The following is a 20004-nucleotide window of genomic DNA, read 5'->3' on the forward strand; positions in this document are numbered from 1 at the left end:
ATATTTGTTCCGCGAAATCATTTTCTTCGTCACTAGAATCAACCATATACTCGAGAACAATTTTTGCGTTCTGCATTTATTCTTTTTTTGGTTGAAAATTTGCAAATATCAATAGCAAACTTTAGGTACCGAGACAGCACAAAATACAACTATAATAACAGTTCGCCAGCTTCAAGTAGAATAGTCATTGGAGGCAACGTTGCTGGACGTGCCATGGTCTTACGGAATTATTTTAATTAAACATATAAGGATAAAAAATCGATACAGCACAAATGAAAAAAACTGCAACAGAGTTGTATTATCGACAATTTGAGAAAACGAAAACAAACTGAGAATAAAATCGTGTTAAATGGAAGGAAATTCCGGAAGAGATTGACGGACATTTAAGTTGGTTATTACTAGATCCGCAGAATTTCGGGGAAATACGACACAAACATTTTGCCAACGTCAGCTAGTGACGGTCTACAAAAATTGGCAACTGCCGGTGTGAAAAAGAAATAGTGGAATTGGTAATCCGCAATAGCAACGACCGGTGCGAAAATCGGTTGCTATCCAAAATAGCAACGACCAGCGTTGTGAGAATGACAACTCAAATGGCAACCCACCGGTGCGCTTGCTCTTAGGGTAAGAGTACCAATAGTGGCGCATTTAGTCACCAGAGTCAAAGAAAACAATCAAAATCAATCTAAATTTATCCTAATGCCCATGTATCAGTGCAGTAGTAGAACTTAAATTCATTTGTTTTTTTTTTTAACATTGAGAATACATAAATTTGAATAATATAATTACTACCTCTATTATGGGAGCGCTTACCCTTATATCAATTAATTTTATAGCAGTAGACTCAAATGCACCGTGCCAGCTGTAAATACATTTCAGGCATTTTTATGTTGGATTCTAGTTTTGATACAAACGTGGTTACTGCAGGTTACAGTTTTGTATTTTTATGATTTTATTACATCCTATCTTGGTATGTTTCAAAGAAACAAAATCTTGTCAGACATGGCAAAACATTTCGAAAAACTCAGTATGGCCTACTGAGCATAATCCTTTTTCTGTCATTTATACCTACCTCGACAGATTGCAGTTAGTATGTGGCACGGCCGTCGGTTCTACTGTGTAGCTTGTCCCTCTGGGCAAATGTGTTAATTCAGAGGTGAACCACTCCGTGAGAGGGATATAGTTTTTTTTACAACCCGAACCGAAAGATATTCCCTAATCCTTCAGATACGAGTTCTCCACATGCACATTTATACGCACACATAGTAGAATTATAAATTATGTTGTTTTTAATTACATTAATGCCTTGCGTGCAGACATGGTTGGGGTCATAAATTACGGGATGCGTGAGAATCATATAATTACACACCGACTTTTTAGTCTCAGGCAAATGGCATTGGGCAATCCACTGCTGCTCCGGTGACCAAGTTTGGCGGCAAATGCCCTTGATTGGATTAGAGCTGACCGTTTGTAAAACGAGAGCCACAGTGCAACCAATCGCATCAAATCGAACTGAACGGAAGATTATTGAAAGGTCATCCCCGCGCTTGTATTTCAGGTGGAAATGCCAACATAAATAATGGTCTTAAGATGATCGTCCCAGACTTTCAGTCCCAATTTCTATTATTTTGCTGAGGGTAAAAGCTGTTTTGTGATGACCGTAGGCCCATAACTCAGTGAATGATAGGGACTCGCAGGATCTGGGAATATTATCTGGGTAAAGTGTTACATCTGCGTTTTTCTCACTCTATGAGCGCGTCCAACAATAGCGACCATAACAATGTCAAAGTCTGTCCTCGGTATCGAATGGTCCTTTCTATACAAAAAAAACGAGAAGGGCCGAAAGTCGTTGAACTGACCTCGAAGCGATTTTCCTTCTACGTTTGGGATCAGGATATTTTCATCTGTTCTTTGGTTTTGGGTGTTGGTCGTATACCTGAAAGAAGATATACGCACCACTTGAGTCGTCATCCCTTTTTGCTCCCTCTTCCTATCGCACGCATTTCTATATCCTCGCAGTTCGATTCCAATTTATTTGCTATTCAATAGATTTTTCATACTTTTCATCTTTCTTTTGTTGATGAGTGCACATTTCTCGTTTCTTTCGGGTTTCTTTTCCGAGAACTTAAGTTTGAAGTGGGTCATATATCACCACTGTATAGGCATCCTACGGGGTTTATTTGTTGCAAAACTGCAGTTGCACTCGAGTTCGTACGGCTTGTCATAACGTTGTTTTCCATCGTTCTCGCATCAAAATCCCAGCGCAAACAGCAAGAAGCCACTCGAGCACTCCTCATGCATTCATGGCCGAGGAGTAGACATCCAATCCTCCTGGAGGGGACACCTTTGCTACACGGGAGCACTTATCGGATTGCTATCGGATTCAGCCTTCGGCGCAGTGGCTTTCGGCTCAAATTTGTAGATTGCTATCTAGCAAGCTGGAAATTGAAGGAACATGCCACCAGCATACCATCGGGAGCGATTTTGCCAGGGACTGCTTTGATGTGCTATCGCATTGTCAAATTGATTGACAACGAGAAATGTAGCTTTTGGAAAAGAAATTTCGACAGGACTTCAAACATCTAGGGAATTGCATAAACATGTAAAACTTTTTTCTTGTTTTATTACCCCTTCCCGGCAAGTGATGCCATATGGCATCACCTGACATTCAAAGTTTGATTCAGGTTTAACAATTATACTTGAAAATTTACATGATGAAATTATTCAGTATGGTTAGAGAATAGATTGATATTAAATATGCAATACAGTTCGTGTCAAGTGTGCATATGATTATTACTCATTGAAGTGCATTTTTTGAGGTAAAAACTGATTTCTCCCCCGGAATCAAAATAAAAAGGTCGACCTTTTCTTCTAGGTTTTTTTTTTAATTTTTAAAAATCAACTCATTAGTTGTTTGTGAATATTTTACAGATTTCGACAGATGAAGTTCTACAAAAGGCATTGGTACCTTCACTTGTTTAACATTATAAACAAATGAGTGCCATAAAAAAATTCAAACGTTAGACTGTCGGTGCCTCTTCAGGAATAGACTTTTATTGCTTTTATGGAGTAAGAAACTTTGTACGTTACCGTTTTACTAATTTTTATTAATGGATCATAACCTTGAAAAAATAGTACAATCATCAGGATATTAAAAAAATACATTTAAATTATTAATGATTGAACGCTACCGTAAGAACTAGCACAATAAACGGGAACACAGACGGAACACGACGAGTGATCAGTCAAGACACTTATTACTTTTACAGATATAATAAAAGGATAGTATAAAAATTACCTTTCGTCTACCGGTTTCGCTGTTCGGGTGCCACAATATTGAAAAATTTATACCTTCTTAACCTGCTGCTCTGCTCAGTGCCGGCGGTTGATATGGGTAGTATGGGTAGTAGTACCCACTCGGGAAATATTCATACAAAAACAAAAAAAATGCAATGTTTTCTATGTTCGGAACTTAAATTGCCGCGCATATGTGCGATTTATTTTATGGATATCGTTGAGTGAGAGGTTATATTTTATTCATTTCTTCTGAAAAGTGAGACTTTCTTTACTGTGAATGAAGCCAGAAGCCCGTTTCCATTAAAAAAAAAATGCACAAAAATTATCCAATTATCATGGGTTCACTTTTAGACGCACTGACGAAACTACCCATGCAGCATCAATCAGGTTAGTGCCACCGGCCAAACTGGGAAGAATACCTGGCCAACATAGACATAAATGTCAGGAAGCGGCAGTCCCGTTCACTGGCCTTGGAGGTGCAGGCAATGACGCAGCGGCAGCGGCTGAATAAAATGGCTAAGTCGATTTGTCCGGCAATCGCGACGTGGTGGTGGTGATGGACGTCGAGCCTTATCTCACCCTGGATGGCAACGACTGACAGGGCACTTTGTATTCTACTTCCCCCATGAAGGAAGTGAGCACTGAGGGGAAGTTCATTTCACACAACAGGTTTTCCTAAGAAGATGTTGCTGTGGCTGACAATCAGTGGGAAAGGGATATCAAAGCCGCTTTTCTTTCGCTCCAGACTGGCCGTGATCGGGAAAATTTATAGTATAGCAGTGCCTACCGGAGTTTGCGTCGTTCATCAATTTTGTCGTGTAAGGCTTCGTACACAAATTACGTAACGCATGAATGGGGGGAGAGGGGTTAAATCGACAGTCACGTAACTGTGATGTTTGCTCGAAATTAAAAATTTCGGAGGGGGGTCAGGCTGATCAGCGTTACATAATTTTAGGGGGGGGGAGTCATGTCGAACGTTACTCATCGTTATATAGGGGAGATGGGGTCTGAAATCTAGATTTTTAGCGTTACACACCTTTCTGGCTTTGCTTTGTCCCCCAGGAACCTTTTTATTCTTTACTACCCACTCGGGATAATAGCGTGACGCCGGCCCTGGCTCTGCTACCGTGAAGCTGGAGGAATTGTACTGACTTGATCTTTGCGAGCGACGTTGACTTTGAGATCTGCTGCCTTAGAGATTTCAGCGAAGTCACCAAGCTTGTTCTGCATGTGTGATCGTCGTTGGGCGAACAAGACAACATCGTCGGGTGGGTTACGTTCATGGAGGTGCTCCACTGTTAGAGGACTCCAGAAGAATCCTCGGTTCGGTGTACTTTCAATCACTCCAGTCAATATCTCGTCTATTATGCTGAGAAAGCTTAGTGGTGATATGAGCCGTTGAGAGCAAAAGTGATACATGTGCCATCAAGTAAATTTTTCAGGAAACGAGATAAACGAAAATTCATTGCTGGAAAGGTTTCAAAAGACGGTACATGAAAACAAAACGAGTTCTGGTTGAAAAAAAAAACACAAACTTCAATGAAAAACATGTACCACTCTTGTTCTATGGGAAAAATAATTACAACCAGAAAACGTTTAGAGCAAAACTGGCGCAATCTCGCAGACTGCCGTATGCCGCAGGGAGTAAAATTTTCAGTACGAAGCTTTTTCCAAAAACGCTTGTATAAAAAGTGTTAGCACGAATTTTAACTGTGCGGTCCCCGTGGCTCTGTGGTTAGCGATGTCGGTCGGCTAGCTCTCCCACACGGTTGTAATATCGGGTTCAATTCCCGATCGAGTCGAGGATCTTTTCGATCTAGAAATTTTCTCGACTCAGCACTGGGGCACGGTGTATCGTTGTACTTATCCTACACATGCAAAATGTGCCAAAAATAATATCGATAACGAATGGGACACCCGACACAATGTTCAATTCTAAGAGATGGCGCTGCAGTGGTAGTGGTAGTAAAATCGAAATTTCAACGAGCATTTTGCTTAATGACCGGAAAAACTGCTATTAGTTACTGTGTTTTTATATTATTCTAACTTTCTAGTACTTACTTTATTCTAGTACTTTATTCTAGTACTTTATTTCTAGTACTTACTATATTCAATCTATTTTTATCAACAAACTTGATTTTGCTGTACTACTATACTGCCTATAATCGCATACCAGTCCCATATGGATTTTTATCGTTTTTGAGTTAAATATCAGATTCCATCTATTTCTTGCTCTGCTTTTGATTAAGGAAACAAAAAAATATGTTTTATTTGAAAAAAGTAAAAAATATGCGAGGTCAAATTGTCCCATCTTAAAAATAACCGCATATCAGTCCCACCAACTGTTTTTCCTGAGTATGACCATAATTTTTTTTTTCAATCCATACAACAATCACTTGGTGCCGCAATAAGGCTGGCAAGGTTATTTCAAATAAATTCCACACAAAAGTTAATTTCAATTAGATTAGAGATTAGAAAGGTTATTGGTTTCGTCAATCAGAGGGATAATAGCCTCGAGCAATGCTGCTTTCTGTAAGGGGTTAATTTCCTGTGAATGATCTGCTCACTTCAGATGATCAAGTTGAAACTGTCAGAACTCAGAAGAAATCGTTTTTAGTTGCTTAGCCAAAAACAGCTTGTGTCTCTTTTCATCGCTGTTGTCATTCGTCAAGTCACTGTTGTAATGAAATTGGAAACTCCCCTTTCTCAATACCACTTTTCTAATATGCTAAATGCATGGACTAATGCGGAATAATTTTATTCAGCACGTATTGCGAAACACTAAATACGTAAGAACGGAAATCATTCAGTAGCAAATCCAAAACTTCAACCTTTTTCAACGACGAGCTTAAAGCCGGGGTGAGTAATGCGTAGACGTCTCCGCCATTCACCATGCAGCATATTTAGAAGCTGTTTGCGGCCATAAACGTCTGCCCATATTCAAAATACTTGATCTCTTAGAATTTAACATTGTTTCGGGTGTCCCATTCTCTCAACGTATCTAGTTGATCGAGACTGCTATTAGCCCCAAGGCTAAGTGTGCGATATTGTTTTTTTACGAATTTTAACTATCTGATCTGTACATAACACTTTAATATGATCACAAAACATTGCCGAACGCATGATTTGTGGAAAGAGGTTTATTAACTGAAGTTATGTTACCAACGTCGTTTTGTTGTAGAAACAGCGATTTTTTATTCATCAATAGTATGCGACAAGTCGCTCAACATTTTTTTTCATAATCAGGCAAATAGTCACGATTCGAGAATACTTTTTCGAAAATGATTTTAGTTTGGAATATTCGCGGCCTCTGCTTTCTTCCATCTGCACTTCTTCCGTACAAAAAGCAAGTGCACTTTAGTTGTCCACGAACATGGACCAAGCTTCGTGACCTTAGAGGGCTACAGTATGATCAAAGTTTTGTAGACAGTCAAGTTCGTGCCGCGACGAATTTTATTCGAGCAGTGCGTCCTCCGGAATCCAAAAAAGGCACGATTTCCACCCATAGGACCTCGACGAGTTTCTCTGCTAATGCCGTTCTCGGTAATCACCAGTTAGCCAAATTTGGTCCAACACACAGTGCTCTAGCTTATATATTCGAACAATAGACTGTATCGATGTTATTCAGTGATAATGAGAGTATAGGGATCTCAATCAGATACGCAACACAATTGACTCGTTGTTCCTGGGTTTGCGTCGTTTTGACAGTTCGACATTTTCAAAACGTGACCATGGGCACCATTGGCTGAAATTTTGCATAGACGTTTTTATCGTTTTCATAGGCAAAAGATTTGTGCTATTGGTTTAATTTTTTGAAACATAACTCATTTTTGAAAAGCTATTGAAAAATGCTATTTCGGATAGGTATTGACGATTACAAATATTTTTCGAGCCAACACGATTCGTTTGAGCGGTGTGACGTCTTCGGCAAAATTGTAGATAATAGTTTTGTCTTTCAAAAAAAATATATATACCCTAAAAACAAATTATTATTTTTGAAAAATAAATAAAAGAAATATAAAAATTATTTATCCAAAACAGCCCATTTGAAAAACTGATTTTTTTTTAATAAAAACTACGAAATATTACCTGAACAACGAAACCGGTCATGGAGAAATCAGAAAAAAAAGTTATATTTTTTTTTAATTTTTTTTTTTCACAGGGTACATTTTTTGGAAAGAACAAAGTTATTATTTACAACTCTGCCAGATACACTATGCCAATCAAATAAATCGTTTTGAGTGCTCGATTGGAAATTGAAAATATGTCTATACAGTCGAAACGGTTTGTTTGATTGGCATAGTGTCTTCGGCAAAGTTGTAGATAATATTATGTCCTTCCAAGAAAAAATAAGCCTTTTAAAAAAAAAATAATTGAAAATATTTTTTTTTTTCAAAAAATATTTTTTTTCAAAGAATGAAAAAAAATTCTTTTTTCTTGATTTCTAAATGATCGGACTGGTTTCATTGTTTTGGTAATCTTTTGTAGGTTTTATTAGAAAAATCAGATTTTTCAAAAATGAGCTCTTGAAAATAATTAATTTTTAATATTTTTTTCTAACTCTTTTTTTGAATAAATAATTTTTTTAAGTGTAATTTTTTTGTAAAGACAGAATTATTATCTACAACTTTGTCGAAGACGCCACACCAATCAAACGAACTGAAGCGCTTTTTTATTTTATACTCATTTTTCACAATATTATGAACCCCCCTATGTCGAATAAATGAACCACCCTAATGAAACATAATGTATTCCATGCTGGTCTGCGTGGTCCCCGTGGTTCTGTGGTTAGCGATGTCGGTCGGCTAGCTCTCCCACACGGTTGTGATATCGGTTTCGATTCCCGATCGAGTCGAGGATCTTTTTGAGCTGGAAATTTTCTCGACTCAGCACTGGGGCACGGTGTATCGTTGTACTTATCCTACACATGCAAAATGTGCCAAAAACAATATCGATAACGAATTCTCTCAACTAATCTAGTTGATCGAGACCGCTATTAGCCCCAAGGCTAAGCGTGCGATATTGTTTGTATTCGATGCTAGTTATAGTGTATATCATTATACAGGCTATTTCGAGAGACTAGTGATCAATTTCAAAATATAAATCCTAAACATTTTGAACTCCGTCTTTCACAATTGAAAAAAAGTCCCAGACGTTAAGCTTTTTTAAGTCATTTGGCATCAAAAAAAAAATTTCGAAAACCGAAATATCACGTACACCTCACCCACCCCCTCCCTGGGTTATTTTTCAGCTTTCAAAAAGGCCAAACTTCAATCGCTTTGCGCCACCCCATTTTAAGTCCGATTGAGCTGAAATTTTGCACAGGGTATTTTTTCGAGCAGGTGAACATTTTGTATAGGGTTTTTTTTCAATTCGAGATGACCATTTTGGCTGACACCCTAATGTCCAGTCTGAGCATGAAAGATGCATTATAGCTCGCTAATCTCAGGACATAGAACATTCATGTCTTCAGCAGAGTTGTCCAAGTAATTGATTACTATAGGATGGTGATCTTTCTATTGAGGAATTCTGTCACTTCGTGGCGCTAATGTATATGTAGTTGGTAACAGAAGCAATTTTACATAATCTAGATCGACTGGGGCCAATTCAAAGGAAAACACCCTGGTATCTTTAGGATTGTTATTTGGCCTATAATAACTACACGGACCCAGAATCAATTTCCGTTGCCCTCCGGATCTAGAAATACCGTAACATCCTTTGATATTATGGTATATTATGGCGTTCTGCAACACACGATCGTCCGGTATGGAATCCTGCTTGTTGCCGTAGGAGTGTAGAGTCGATATTCTCTTGGACCATATTAGGGATCTCTTGTCAGAGTACTTTGAGCTTTACCCACAGACTAACAAACGAAGCACTGGAACCTAGCTCCATCGCCACAAAAAAACAATCAGTTCGTATAACAATCATCGCGCGATAACACCGTCTGTGGCGCTGTCATGCAATCTCATATATATTTTGTAGTTCCCAATGTGTCACATGCACGCACGGTAGCGCTGATGTCGAAATACACGATTTGAAATGATCGTTTTTTGCGGCAATGGCACAGTCTGTTAGTCCGTGCTATAACCACAGACAAACAGACGTGCTTGTTCGAAGAAAAATCCTTGAAAATCTTCGTCCTTATTCAAAACCAGGGGGATGGCAACATGCTTTCTCTTTCTATGTTGAATGAGTGAAAAGTCTTCCCGACAAAAGTGAAAAGTATATGGAACTTTTGCTGGGCGCCTGCCTCGGGGCTTTATTTTTGAATAATGCCCTGATATGTTGCCTACTGTCTAACGGGTTGAGTTTTGATAGGGCTGCCATACCCTTTTCGAAACATTACACTCATGCGCCACCATGTGAGCTTATTGCCAACTAACTTATTTTCGTGAAACGGTTTCTGTCTTTGCTAATGGGTGTGCACGCTTGCATAAATCAACGCCAGCGGCATTACTGACGGTTTTTGTTTTTGATAATGAATGTGCACGCTTGCTTACTAGCGACACTAGCGGCATTACTACCCACTAAGCAAAATTTCAAAATACGCCGCAGATCACCGCTCGTATAGGCCGATTGCGATGCTCTCATGCATACGCAAATTGCTTGAAAAAATGATCCTTCGTAGACTTGACAACTGGGTAGAGTCAACTAACCAACTATCAGAGACCCAGTTCGGCTTTCGTAGGGGCAAGGGCCCTAACGATTGCCTGGCATTGCTAGCCACAGAAGCGGAAATGGCTCTTGGTAGCAAACAACAAATGACCTCGGTTTTCCTGGATATCACAGGCGCATTTGATTCAGTTTCAATCGAAATTCTCTCCGAAAAACTGCATCAAAGAGGATTCTCCCCTATATTGACAAATTTTTTGATCAACCTGCTGTCTGAAAAGCATTTACTTTTCAACCACGGTTCTTCAACAATAACACGAGCAAGCTACATGGGTCTCCCCCAAGGCTCTTGTCTGAGTCCGCTGTTGTACAACTTCTACATCAGTGACATCGACTCATGTTTGACGGACGGCTGCACGATGCGCCAGTTAGCTGACGACTGTGTAGTTTCAGTCACGGCGTCTCTAGCCGCAGACATGAAGAATAGCCTGCAAAACACGCTCGACAATCTGACCGTTTGGGCCAGTTGTCTTGGAATCGAGTTCTCGCTTGAAAAAACGGAGATGGTAGTCTTTTCAAAAAAGCGACCACCACCTCGTTTTGAGCTAGTTCTGTCCGGAAGACCCATCACTCAGTCACCTAGCTTCAAATATCTCGGAGTATGGTATGACTCTAAGTGCACATGGGAAAAACATGTCAATTACCTGAAGCAAAGATGCCAACCAAGGATCAATTTTCTTCGAATGGTAACAGGAACATCATGGGGAGCCCATCCAGAGGATTTGATACGACTCTATCAAACCACGATTCTGCCCGTAATAGAATACGGCAGCATATGCTTCAGAGGTGTCGCAGCTTCACACATGCTGAAGCTAGAGAGGATACAATACCGTTGTTTGCGTATCGCTCTAGGCTGCATGCAGTCGACACATACCATGTCCCTAGAGGTCATAGCTGGAATACTACCACTCAAAGAGAGGCTGTTTGAGTTGGCTTTTCGTTTCCTCATTAGATCGGAAATAGCAAATCCAATGCTTATTGCGAACTATGAGAAATGTTTGGAAGTTGTTCAGAAACCCTGTATGTCAGTATACCAGCGGTTCATGTCCATGGAGATAAACCCTTCGGTTGTTGCTCCATCCCATGAGATTTTAACATCGCTCAACAATTCTTCTGTTGTATTTGATTTGACGATGAAACAAGAAATCCATGGAATTCCCGATCACCTCAAACCAACAGTTGTGCCATCAATATTTTCGGCAAAATTTGGCCACCTCCCAAAACAGAATTCCTTTTTCACGGACGGATCTGTGATGGATGGACAATCCGGATATGGCGTTTTCAACACAGATCATCGCATATCTCGCTAACTGGCACAGCCCTGCTCCATATACGTAGCTGAATTAGCTGCCATACACAATTCGCTGCGAATTATCGAGCTCAAGACACCAAACAATTACTTTATCTTCTCGGACAGCCTCAGTTCTATCGAAGCTCTCCGATCGATTAAACCGGTCAAGCACCCGTCCTATTTCCTTCCGAAAATTAGACGGATATTAGAAGTGCTGGTTGATCGGTCTTTTATTATCTGCTTTGTGTGGGTCCCCTCTCATTGCTCAATCCCAGGCAATGAAGAAGCTGATTTATTAGCAAAAAGGGGTGCCATAGAAGGAGAGATATTTGATAGACCGATCACCTATACCGAGTATTTTCATCTGCCCCGACAACTGGCTCTGGAAAACTGGCAGGAAAAGTGGGATAAAGACGACCTTGGGCGATGGATGCACTCGATCTCGCCCAAAGTGCCTACAAAAGCTTGGTTCAAAGGGTTAGATTTAACTCGTGATTTCATTCGAGTTATTTCGCGCCTAATGTCCAATCACTATGTTGCAAACGCACACCTCTATCGAATAAACTTAGTCGATAGTAATCTGTGCGAATGTGGAGGGTACGAAGATATTGACCACATAGTCTTCGTATGCCCTAAGTACCACAGAGCAAGGGCCAAGCTTATAGATTCTCTCCGGAAACAGAAAGTGACGTTTACAATGCAAGTACGGGATGTGCTTGCTAGCCGCAACCCCGCGCTTGTAATACCCATTTACGACTTTTTAAGAGATATCAAGTATCGAATTTGATTATCTCTATGCTTTCTCCCCTAATTTCTCCCAACACAAAAATCTTAAAAAGTTTCACACTAATTCTGTTTTTTTTTTCTTCTTTCTTTCGTTCATCTTTTTTATAGAAACATGAATCATCGCTTCTTTTTGAGAGACATGATCCACCGAACTTAGATATAAGTTTTGATTTCAAAGAGATAAGGAACCATCACCCTCAACGAATAGTAGTAAGGATTAGTATTTAGTTATAAAGAGAAAAACTTTGATGTTAATGTTAGTCGTAGGCTTAAATGACATGTATTTTTAAATTGTATTTTTGAAAGAGAAAAGATGAGAGGGTTTTTATGCCTGTTTGAGGAGGAGCAGTCGGGATACAGGCTCTACTCAAGCTGGCTTTTCCCTACTCCAAAAGATATTCGGCCCCGTTATGCTTCGCGGTTGGGCCTAAATAAATATTAGTTTAAAAAAAAAAATTTCAAAATAGTCGTAATTTTTCTGGTCGATGAAATCGTCATCGAATGGCACGTTTGTCTGTGCTATGCCTTTCTTTTTTTAGCTTGACCTTAGGGCAATTTTTTTTATGGTTCCCAAGATTCACAATTGGGCTGGCGCTGATGTCAAGTTGATAGATAGGAGGTAAATACTGCACCAGATGGTGCTAATTCTCAGGTGCTGATATTGCATGCGAAAAAAACCTATTTTTTTTATTGAAAAGTGTTGAATTTATGATCGAACAACGATGGAATCAAATGGTTCGCTGGCACAAGCAAATCGAATAAACAAACCTTTAATCAAATTGCAAGACGATTTTCGGGTATGATATGATTTAATTGTTGGTTGCGTAGTGCAATTCTTACTTTAAAGGGTAAAACCATCACCTAAAAATAAAAAAAATTAATTTTGGAGATGACGTATTTATTAAACATTGTAATCAAATTGCCAAAACGGAACTCTCTTCTACTGTCTTTCAGATATACGAAAATGTACACAAACAGTGTACGCATGGTTTATTCCATCATTTAGTAATGCGACATGTTATGTTCTAATGTTCTAATCAATAGTTAGTAACAATCAAGAAAGTCAAACAAAGCACTGGCTCAAACTTAGATATTTAGGATTAAGATACGGTTCATATGTTTTATTGAACATACAAAAAATCGATAGAAAAAGATATTTAGATTCACTTTTTCTTTATCAACTGGGCAGCATACTTGTCATTTTTTTCTCTTAAATTGAATTCTTATGCTTCAAGACGTCAACTGCTTCATTGCAAGCAAATCGGAAAGTTTGGAAGTCACCAACCTTGATATTGCTGCAAGTATTGCGAGTTTGATCGAAGTAGTCTGTAGACATCATTGGTGCCTCAGATATGCGATCGGTTGCGAAACGGAACGATTCCTTAGCCTGTACCGTACCGTTTAGCACACAGATTCCGTTTCGAATCCAATCGAACTGGTTCCAGTAAGCGAAAAAATCTTTAATTAGATTCAACAAACTGCGTGGTGTGTCTAGTAGAAAGTTTTCTGATGGACGAAATTTTACGTCGAACATCTGATCTATCGGGCCTATTACAACTTTTTCTACCACAGGTAGATAATGCTTCTGTTGCATGAAAAATATAATCAGCATAGTCACAGCATGAGTATGGAATTGAGATGTAATATCCGTTAATGCTTTCCATTCCTTCAAGCAAAAGTACATTTTGCGAGCCAATGGTTGCATATTAAAGTAGTACGAAATCAGTTTGGCGTTTGCTACAACATATCCACCGCCAAAGGTTAAATCTAAAGTTTGATCAAGTGCATTCACATGCACTCGTAATAATAGTGGTTGTTGTGGAATTTGACGTTCAATCTGCACTTCTGAGCTATGCGCCTTGGCCCAATTAACCGCCTTGTTGTATGTTATCTTATCCTCTTGGCCAGCACAAGATTTAATGCAAACATCGAGATCCGCATCAACCTGGGCAACACCCTGTACCCGTGATCCGAAAAAATAAACATTAATTCTGCCGATAGATGCTGCAAACTGTTCAGTAAGATAACTTTCCACCTCGCTGAAACGAGTGCTCTTTGTCACTTGTTCCGCAAGTGAGCACTTTTTATCCAAGTCAACTTGTCGCAAATTCAACAAATATAACGCAGCATTTGACCACTGGTTATTGTTAGCATCGGTTAAACGGGAAGCGATTATTCGATCAGAAGGTAACATACGAAGGCTCTCAATATGTAACTTGCTTCCTACATGCAAGATCGGGTTGCTTACTAGATAATCGGCGTGCACGTTGTACCAAGCGATGGCGCCCAATATTCGACAACGGACGACGCCTTGGCTCTGGCATGGGTGACAGGTGTAATCAAAAACTACCTTCCACTTCTTGAAGCGCGTTCCGACGAACAGACCAGCCACCGCGGGCTCTCGAGTGATCGGTTTACGCAGAATACAGCTGATGAAGTCTTGTGCCTTGCGCAGATTCTCGACCGCCGCCTGATCGATGGACTCGTAGTTTTTATCGTAACGGACAAGAATTTCGTTCGTTACTTGTACGTACAGATTGAAGAGTATAATCTGCAAAACGTAGAAAGTGGTTCAGATTGTCTAAATCTTAAACATTTTTTAATTTTAAAAGTGGACTATAATAAATTTTACAAAATTTCATTCATGTTGTTGACAACTCATTTCAAATATTTCAATTTAATTTTTTTGTAGCTTTCTCGAGCTCGTAACGGATTGAAAAAAAATCGGAAGAATTTGTTTCTATCCAAGACAAAACATAGTCAACGATCATACTCACCAGTCGCTTTGACTCGTCATGCAATACACCGTCCGAGTGGTTGTCGCTCAACAAGTGCTGAATCAGCGAACTCGCATATAATAAACATTTCTATAAACAAGCATGGAGAAATAAAAAAATGCTTACTCGTACAAAAAAAAACCTAACAAATCAGCTTTAAAAGTCTAGACTGGTAAAAATTTCAGGGTATCATGTAAAATGTTTTAACTTCTAACGGTTGTTTAATGAGTATTTACCCCGCAACATGTAATCGGCTTCAGCAAAAGCAGTACATCTTTCTCGTACTGGAGTGCGTTGAAGATCAAACTGCGAGAACTGTAAAATTGTTCCTTGCTGCATACGGTTTGCAACGTACGCTGCAGTAGAACCAGCGCGTTGGCTGTCGCTTCTGAATTCCAGCTAATCCGGCGTAAATAGTTATCAGCTAGCTCATTGAAGCGCCGGCCAACCAATTGCAGATGGAGATGAGTCATACTGGAGACAAATGAGTTGGTGATTATGGAAAATTGATAAACAAACACTGCACCCGATTGCAAAAAAACGAGAACTGAACTAAAACGTCCTTACTGCTGCACGTTTCGAAACACAATACAGTACCGGCTATATTCTTAAGACAAAGTACTCGATTGATGGCGCAAGTGGCTTGCTTTGATTGCTCGAGCAGTAGGTATAATATTCGAACGCGGGAGGCTGTTATTTTTTCTTGGAAGCGTGAAAAATCGAATTAAACGCTAGGATGTGCAAGCATTACGCTACAAATGCACTCGTTGAGTATTGAGAACTCACTATTGTAGTCATCAGTCTCACTACAATTTAATGTCATCAATTCTATACCAGTTACTGAATACTGTAAATTTAAGGGGCCTCGAATCGACTCGATTCGACCATGTTTTTCAGATGAAACAAGTTGCTCGTCGAAGCTCCTGTAATACGGCCCTATGCAGGAAACATGGCTTTCGGATACTGCACAAGCACAGGCGTAGCCAGGACTAGTCAGGATGTGTCTTAGGGCTTCCAATGTTTTATTAGGTAAATTTAAATTGTTTTTCAAAAAACGAGGAATAAAATATATTTTTTATTACAACGAATTATGTACTAGAACTAGGATAATTACTCATAAATGCAAGAAAAATGATGTCATTAAATCAAATCACCAACATTCTACATTCAACATTCTATCTTCTAGTAACTATTAAACCTTCATTCGGTTGTCTGCGTTATTATTCCCAAATTTCCCTTTTGTTTTTCACAAATTTTAATCTTACGAACTGCAATAATGCACGATGTTATTTTTTGTATAAGTTATTTGAAAACTAAGCTTATTATTGATTATTGTACACTAAAGTCGCTTATTACGCGGGGGATACATGCCGCGTAAATTCCGGAATCCGCGTAAAAAGCGACCCTAGTGTTTGCTTTTGAGTTATTGTAGAAAACTTAAAGGCAGTAGCAAACATGAGGATACATTCTCACCGGTGGCGCATTACCTATTCCCGATTCTTGAACCCTTGAAGATTCAAAGTGACTTCTACGCGCCTCCACCCTAACACATTATATTATTTTCACTGTTTTGCATTGTTCGAAAAAGGTGAAAAGCTATTGGTCATTGAATAAAATATATCCCTGTTAATCTCTAATCTTCTTGATTTGATGTTTTTGCTAAAAAACAGTTTTTGTGTTAAACCACCGGTTAAACCGTTTGTTTAAAGAATCGCGTATCGGTTGAAAAGTTTTCCCTGAAAATTTTTTAGTTTTCCCTAATTTCCCTGATCGAATTGAATTCCCTGACATTCCATGATTTTCCAGATTTTTCCAAATTTTCGCCACCCTGCTTTTACTTTTAATAATCTTTTTTATTAAGTTAAACTCAAAACAATTAGCGGGAATAGTTATATCGTCAGTTGAATTCAACTAGCACAACTCAAAATTCACAGTTTCGAGAAAAACGTGTTTGAAAAGTTGGGCCAAAAACTTCTTTTATTTCCGTGAAAAAAAAATGAATTTTGGAACTTTTCATTTTTGTTGAATCTGTTTGGGTCCATCATGTACACACAATAAGTAAGTTATATGAGTTGTAACTCCATTTCTTCGACTTTTTAGGGATATTTTAGATTTGTGCAATAAAGGCACATCTACTTATAACTTTGGAATTTTGAAACGGGTCTTTGTGAGATAAAACTAAACTCAAAACTGCGAAATTTTGAGTTGTGCCAGTATAGAATTCAACTGACGGTATCAATTCTTTTGTACTCATCCAAGAACTATCCAACAATACTATCTTCGATTAAGAAAAAGAAAGTAACTCGTATTCACACACTAGTGCATGATTCTATTTTGTTATCAATTTAGTCATGTCCGTTTTTCATCCGTAATCTGATTGTCGCTGAGTTTTATTTGAGTGTTTACTAATGGCACAATTTGACACCTTCCAAATTTTTCATTCTTTCCATTTAGGTCAATAGTTTATTATTACTCTGCTAATTTCTCTTTTAAGTATTTATAAGCCAGTACGCAATACATAATTCTCATTCAGTTGCATTTTAGTGACAAATCTTCAGATTTATTCCATTTGTGTTTACAAGAAATTCATCCAAGAAAATCCATCTCTTAACATTGATTTGGTAAAATCACGATTGTTAAGATTCTTTGCTAAAAGTGGTTTTCTAACTATCGGCTTCTTTAACATTTGTAATTCTGATCGGATTTAGAAGCTCTAAATTATTTACAAACAATTAATAGGAAAGTTTACTTATAGTATTCAAAACATCCTCTACGTCTGCTGTAATAACAGCAGAACATTACTAGACCTGTGAGCTCAACCTACTGTAAGAGTTTTAATTACTTTGAACAACTTTTTACACTAAGAAACTGACTGGAATTCATAACAAAAGTATCAAAAATATAAATAATGATTGTTTTTTTTTTTTCATTTTTCTCGCTTTGGCGCAGACCTGTTGGTCCATGACAGCCAAGTCTTATGCGTTACTGTCAAGTGACAGTTTGTATCGAAAAAATCCACGGGAATGGCATCGCTGTCAGCTACCATACATTTGACGCGTTACCAACAACACTGGCACTGGCACCCGAAAAATGGGCAGTTTACCCTTATCTCATGTTGATCCGGGCAAACCGGCTAAATGGTGACTGCAATTAATAATAGCAGATCAGACAGTTTTGAGCAATTTCTTAAGGTTTTCACATGGTATGTGATATTCTAAGTGATATTTAGTACATTAATTGTGTCCCAAAGCAAAGTGAAGCAAACTGTGACAGCAGAAAAAGTAGTTTTGTGACAAACGGTACAGAAATAGATGTTCGTAACGCTTGAAGGCTACCATACCATTCCCTTGAAAATATCTAAGACAAGACGAGACAGCTGGCTTCTTATTTTTCTTTTCGTAACGGCCGGCATCCCCGTCGAAACTTTTTTGAACGTTCCACACCGTTGATGCCAGAATGATTATTTTTAACAACTTTTGCAGGTCAATGAAAATAAAACAAATTTAAAATGTAATATATATAGGCGAATAATACTCAATTTTTATTTATTATTTTATGTTCAATAAAGCATACTTCTACTATCAATTTTTTTCTTCCTAAGTTTCTTGGTACCCGAATTTTTTCTTCCTAAGTTTCTTGGACTTCAACCGAAATAGTAAAGAACGATTAACCAATGCATTTTTAAAGTTATAACAGTGAAATACATTATTCGGTAATATCATGTACCTTGCATTCTTTTGCATCATTATTTATGAACAATTATAACAGCTAAATTATGACTCTCCAGCAACACAGCTTTACAGTGAAAAATAACCTCGTTGTATTTTTTACGTGACGATTACGTTATCGGATTCAGCCAATCAGCAGCCGGTTCAAATTGGTTGAATGTAGCGGTGACCAGCTGTCACGTCTTGTCTTAGGAAAAAATGAATTTATTCGAATAGATTGTTTTGTATATTTTCGTTCGCGTGATCTTAGTTTGCTAGGGTCTCCTACGAAAGGCAGAATCACGAAAGGCAGAATCACGAAAAGCAGAATTACGAAAGGCAGAATATTTCATAAGGCAGAATAACGAATGGCAGAATCACAAAGAGCACGTATGGCAGAATCGAAAAATGGTCTTTTTTTTAACAACACACACTCGCGGCCTTTGGCCGACTCTATTGTCCAAGTGTATGTTGTCCTTACTCGCTACCGCTCGTTTGGACTTAACTAAGGGAAAGAAAACCTGTTTGAATAATCCTGGAAAACCAATAGATCAGTTGTTTGTATGTGAGATGCCGCCGCTTCCGACGGCGGGTCGGCGGCCGGCTCGGACCGCGGAAACCACGGCGGCTTTGTGCCGCCTCGGTTCCTTGCCCTCGATTATGCGTCTTTGCCGCATGAATTGTTTTATTTTATTTTATTTTGCCTGAGCGTAGTCTGGATGATGTTATCGTGAGATCGTTCGGCAAACATATGTTTTGGAACCATGGCTCCAGTTTGATCGTTGGCATAATTTTGTAATGGTAAGTTCCTTTTTCATTTGAAATTTCTTTGTATTTTTCATTCCATAAGCAAATTATTTCATGTTTCAGGCTAAGGGTCAAGTCGTCTTTGGTTATTGGAAAGTCGTCGATTTCAGTTCTTGTTGTTTCAAGCTTAGCTGCATGATCAGCTCTGTCGTTTCCCGTTAGATGAATATGTCCAGGAATCCATTGAATGGTGAGACTGTCTATTTGTGATCTATTAATTAATTTATAAATGGTACAGATTAAAAAGTTTTCATCATTTTTCGTACTTTGAATTAGTTTTGCAGCACTTTGACTATCGGTAAATATCACAGCTTTGGAAATGCACTTGATTATTAAGTACTCAATAGCTTTGATAATAGCGGCTATCTCCGCGTTCATAATTGTGAATTCTCGCTGAACATGTGAAAAGGGCCCAAGTGCCATATGCCGTCAGTGAAAATTTTATGATTCTATTTCTGGATGTATAATAATTTTTTCTGAGTTTTCATAAGGAACTGCACGTGCAAGCTGTAATAAATGGTAATTGTTCGAACTAGCTATCTTTTCAAGGTAAGTATGATGCTTTGGTAAATCGTCTTCTTGAATAAATTTATATAGGTAATGAATAATTGGGCTATTTCGGTAGTAAATGGCTTTACAGATTTTCTTGAATGCTAAGTACTCA

At 38.6% G+C, this 20004-nt stretch overlaps 1 protein-coding gene and 1 long non-coding RNA gene across 2 annotated transcripts; one reads left to right on the forward strand and one right to left on the reverse strand.

Moving 5' to 3' along the window:
• Positions 1-12953: 12953 nt before the first annotated feature.
• LOC129727585 (terminal uridylyltransferase Tailor-like) lies at positions 12954-15445 on the reverse strand. Its single transcript, XM_055685558.1, has 3 exons — positions 15063-15445; positions 14827-14916; positions 12954-14600 (listed from the first exon to the last, which is right to left on the reverse strand). The coding sequence occupies exons 1-3, from the start codon at positions 15297-15299 to the stop codon at positions 13260-13262; spliced, it is 1668 nt and encodes a 555-aa protein (XP_055541533.1). The 5' UTR covers positions 15300-15445; the 3' UTR covers positions 12954-13259.
• A 3818-nt stretch (positions 15446-19263) lies between these two features.
• On the forward strand, positions 19264-19612 carry LOC129726963 (uncharacterized). The gene is made up of 2 exons (XR_008728440.1): positions 19264-19334; positions 19404-19612. It is a non-coding gene; the product is annotated as an uncharacterized LOC129726963 (long non-coding RNA).
• The last annotated feature ends 392 nt before the right edge of the window (positions 19613-20004 follow it).

Source organism: Wyeomyia smithii, chromosome 3, assembly GCF_029784165.1.
Source record: "Wyeomyia smithii strain HCP4-BCI-WySm-NY-G18 chromosome 3, ASM2978416v1, whole genome shotgun sequence".
Taxonomy (NCBI): Eukaryota; Metazoa; Arthropoda; class Insecta; order Diptera; family Culicidae; genus Wyeomyia; species Wyeomyia smithii.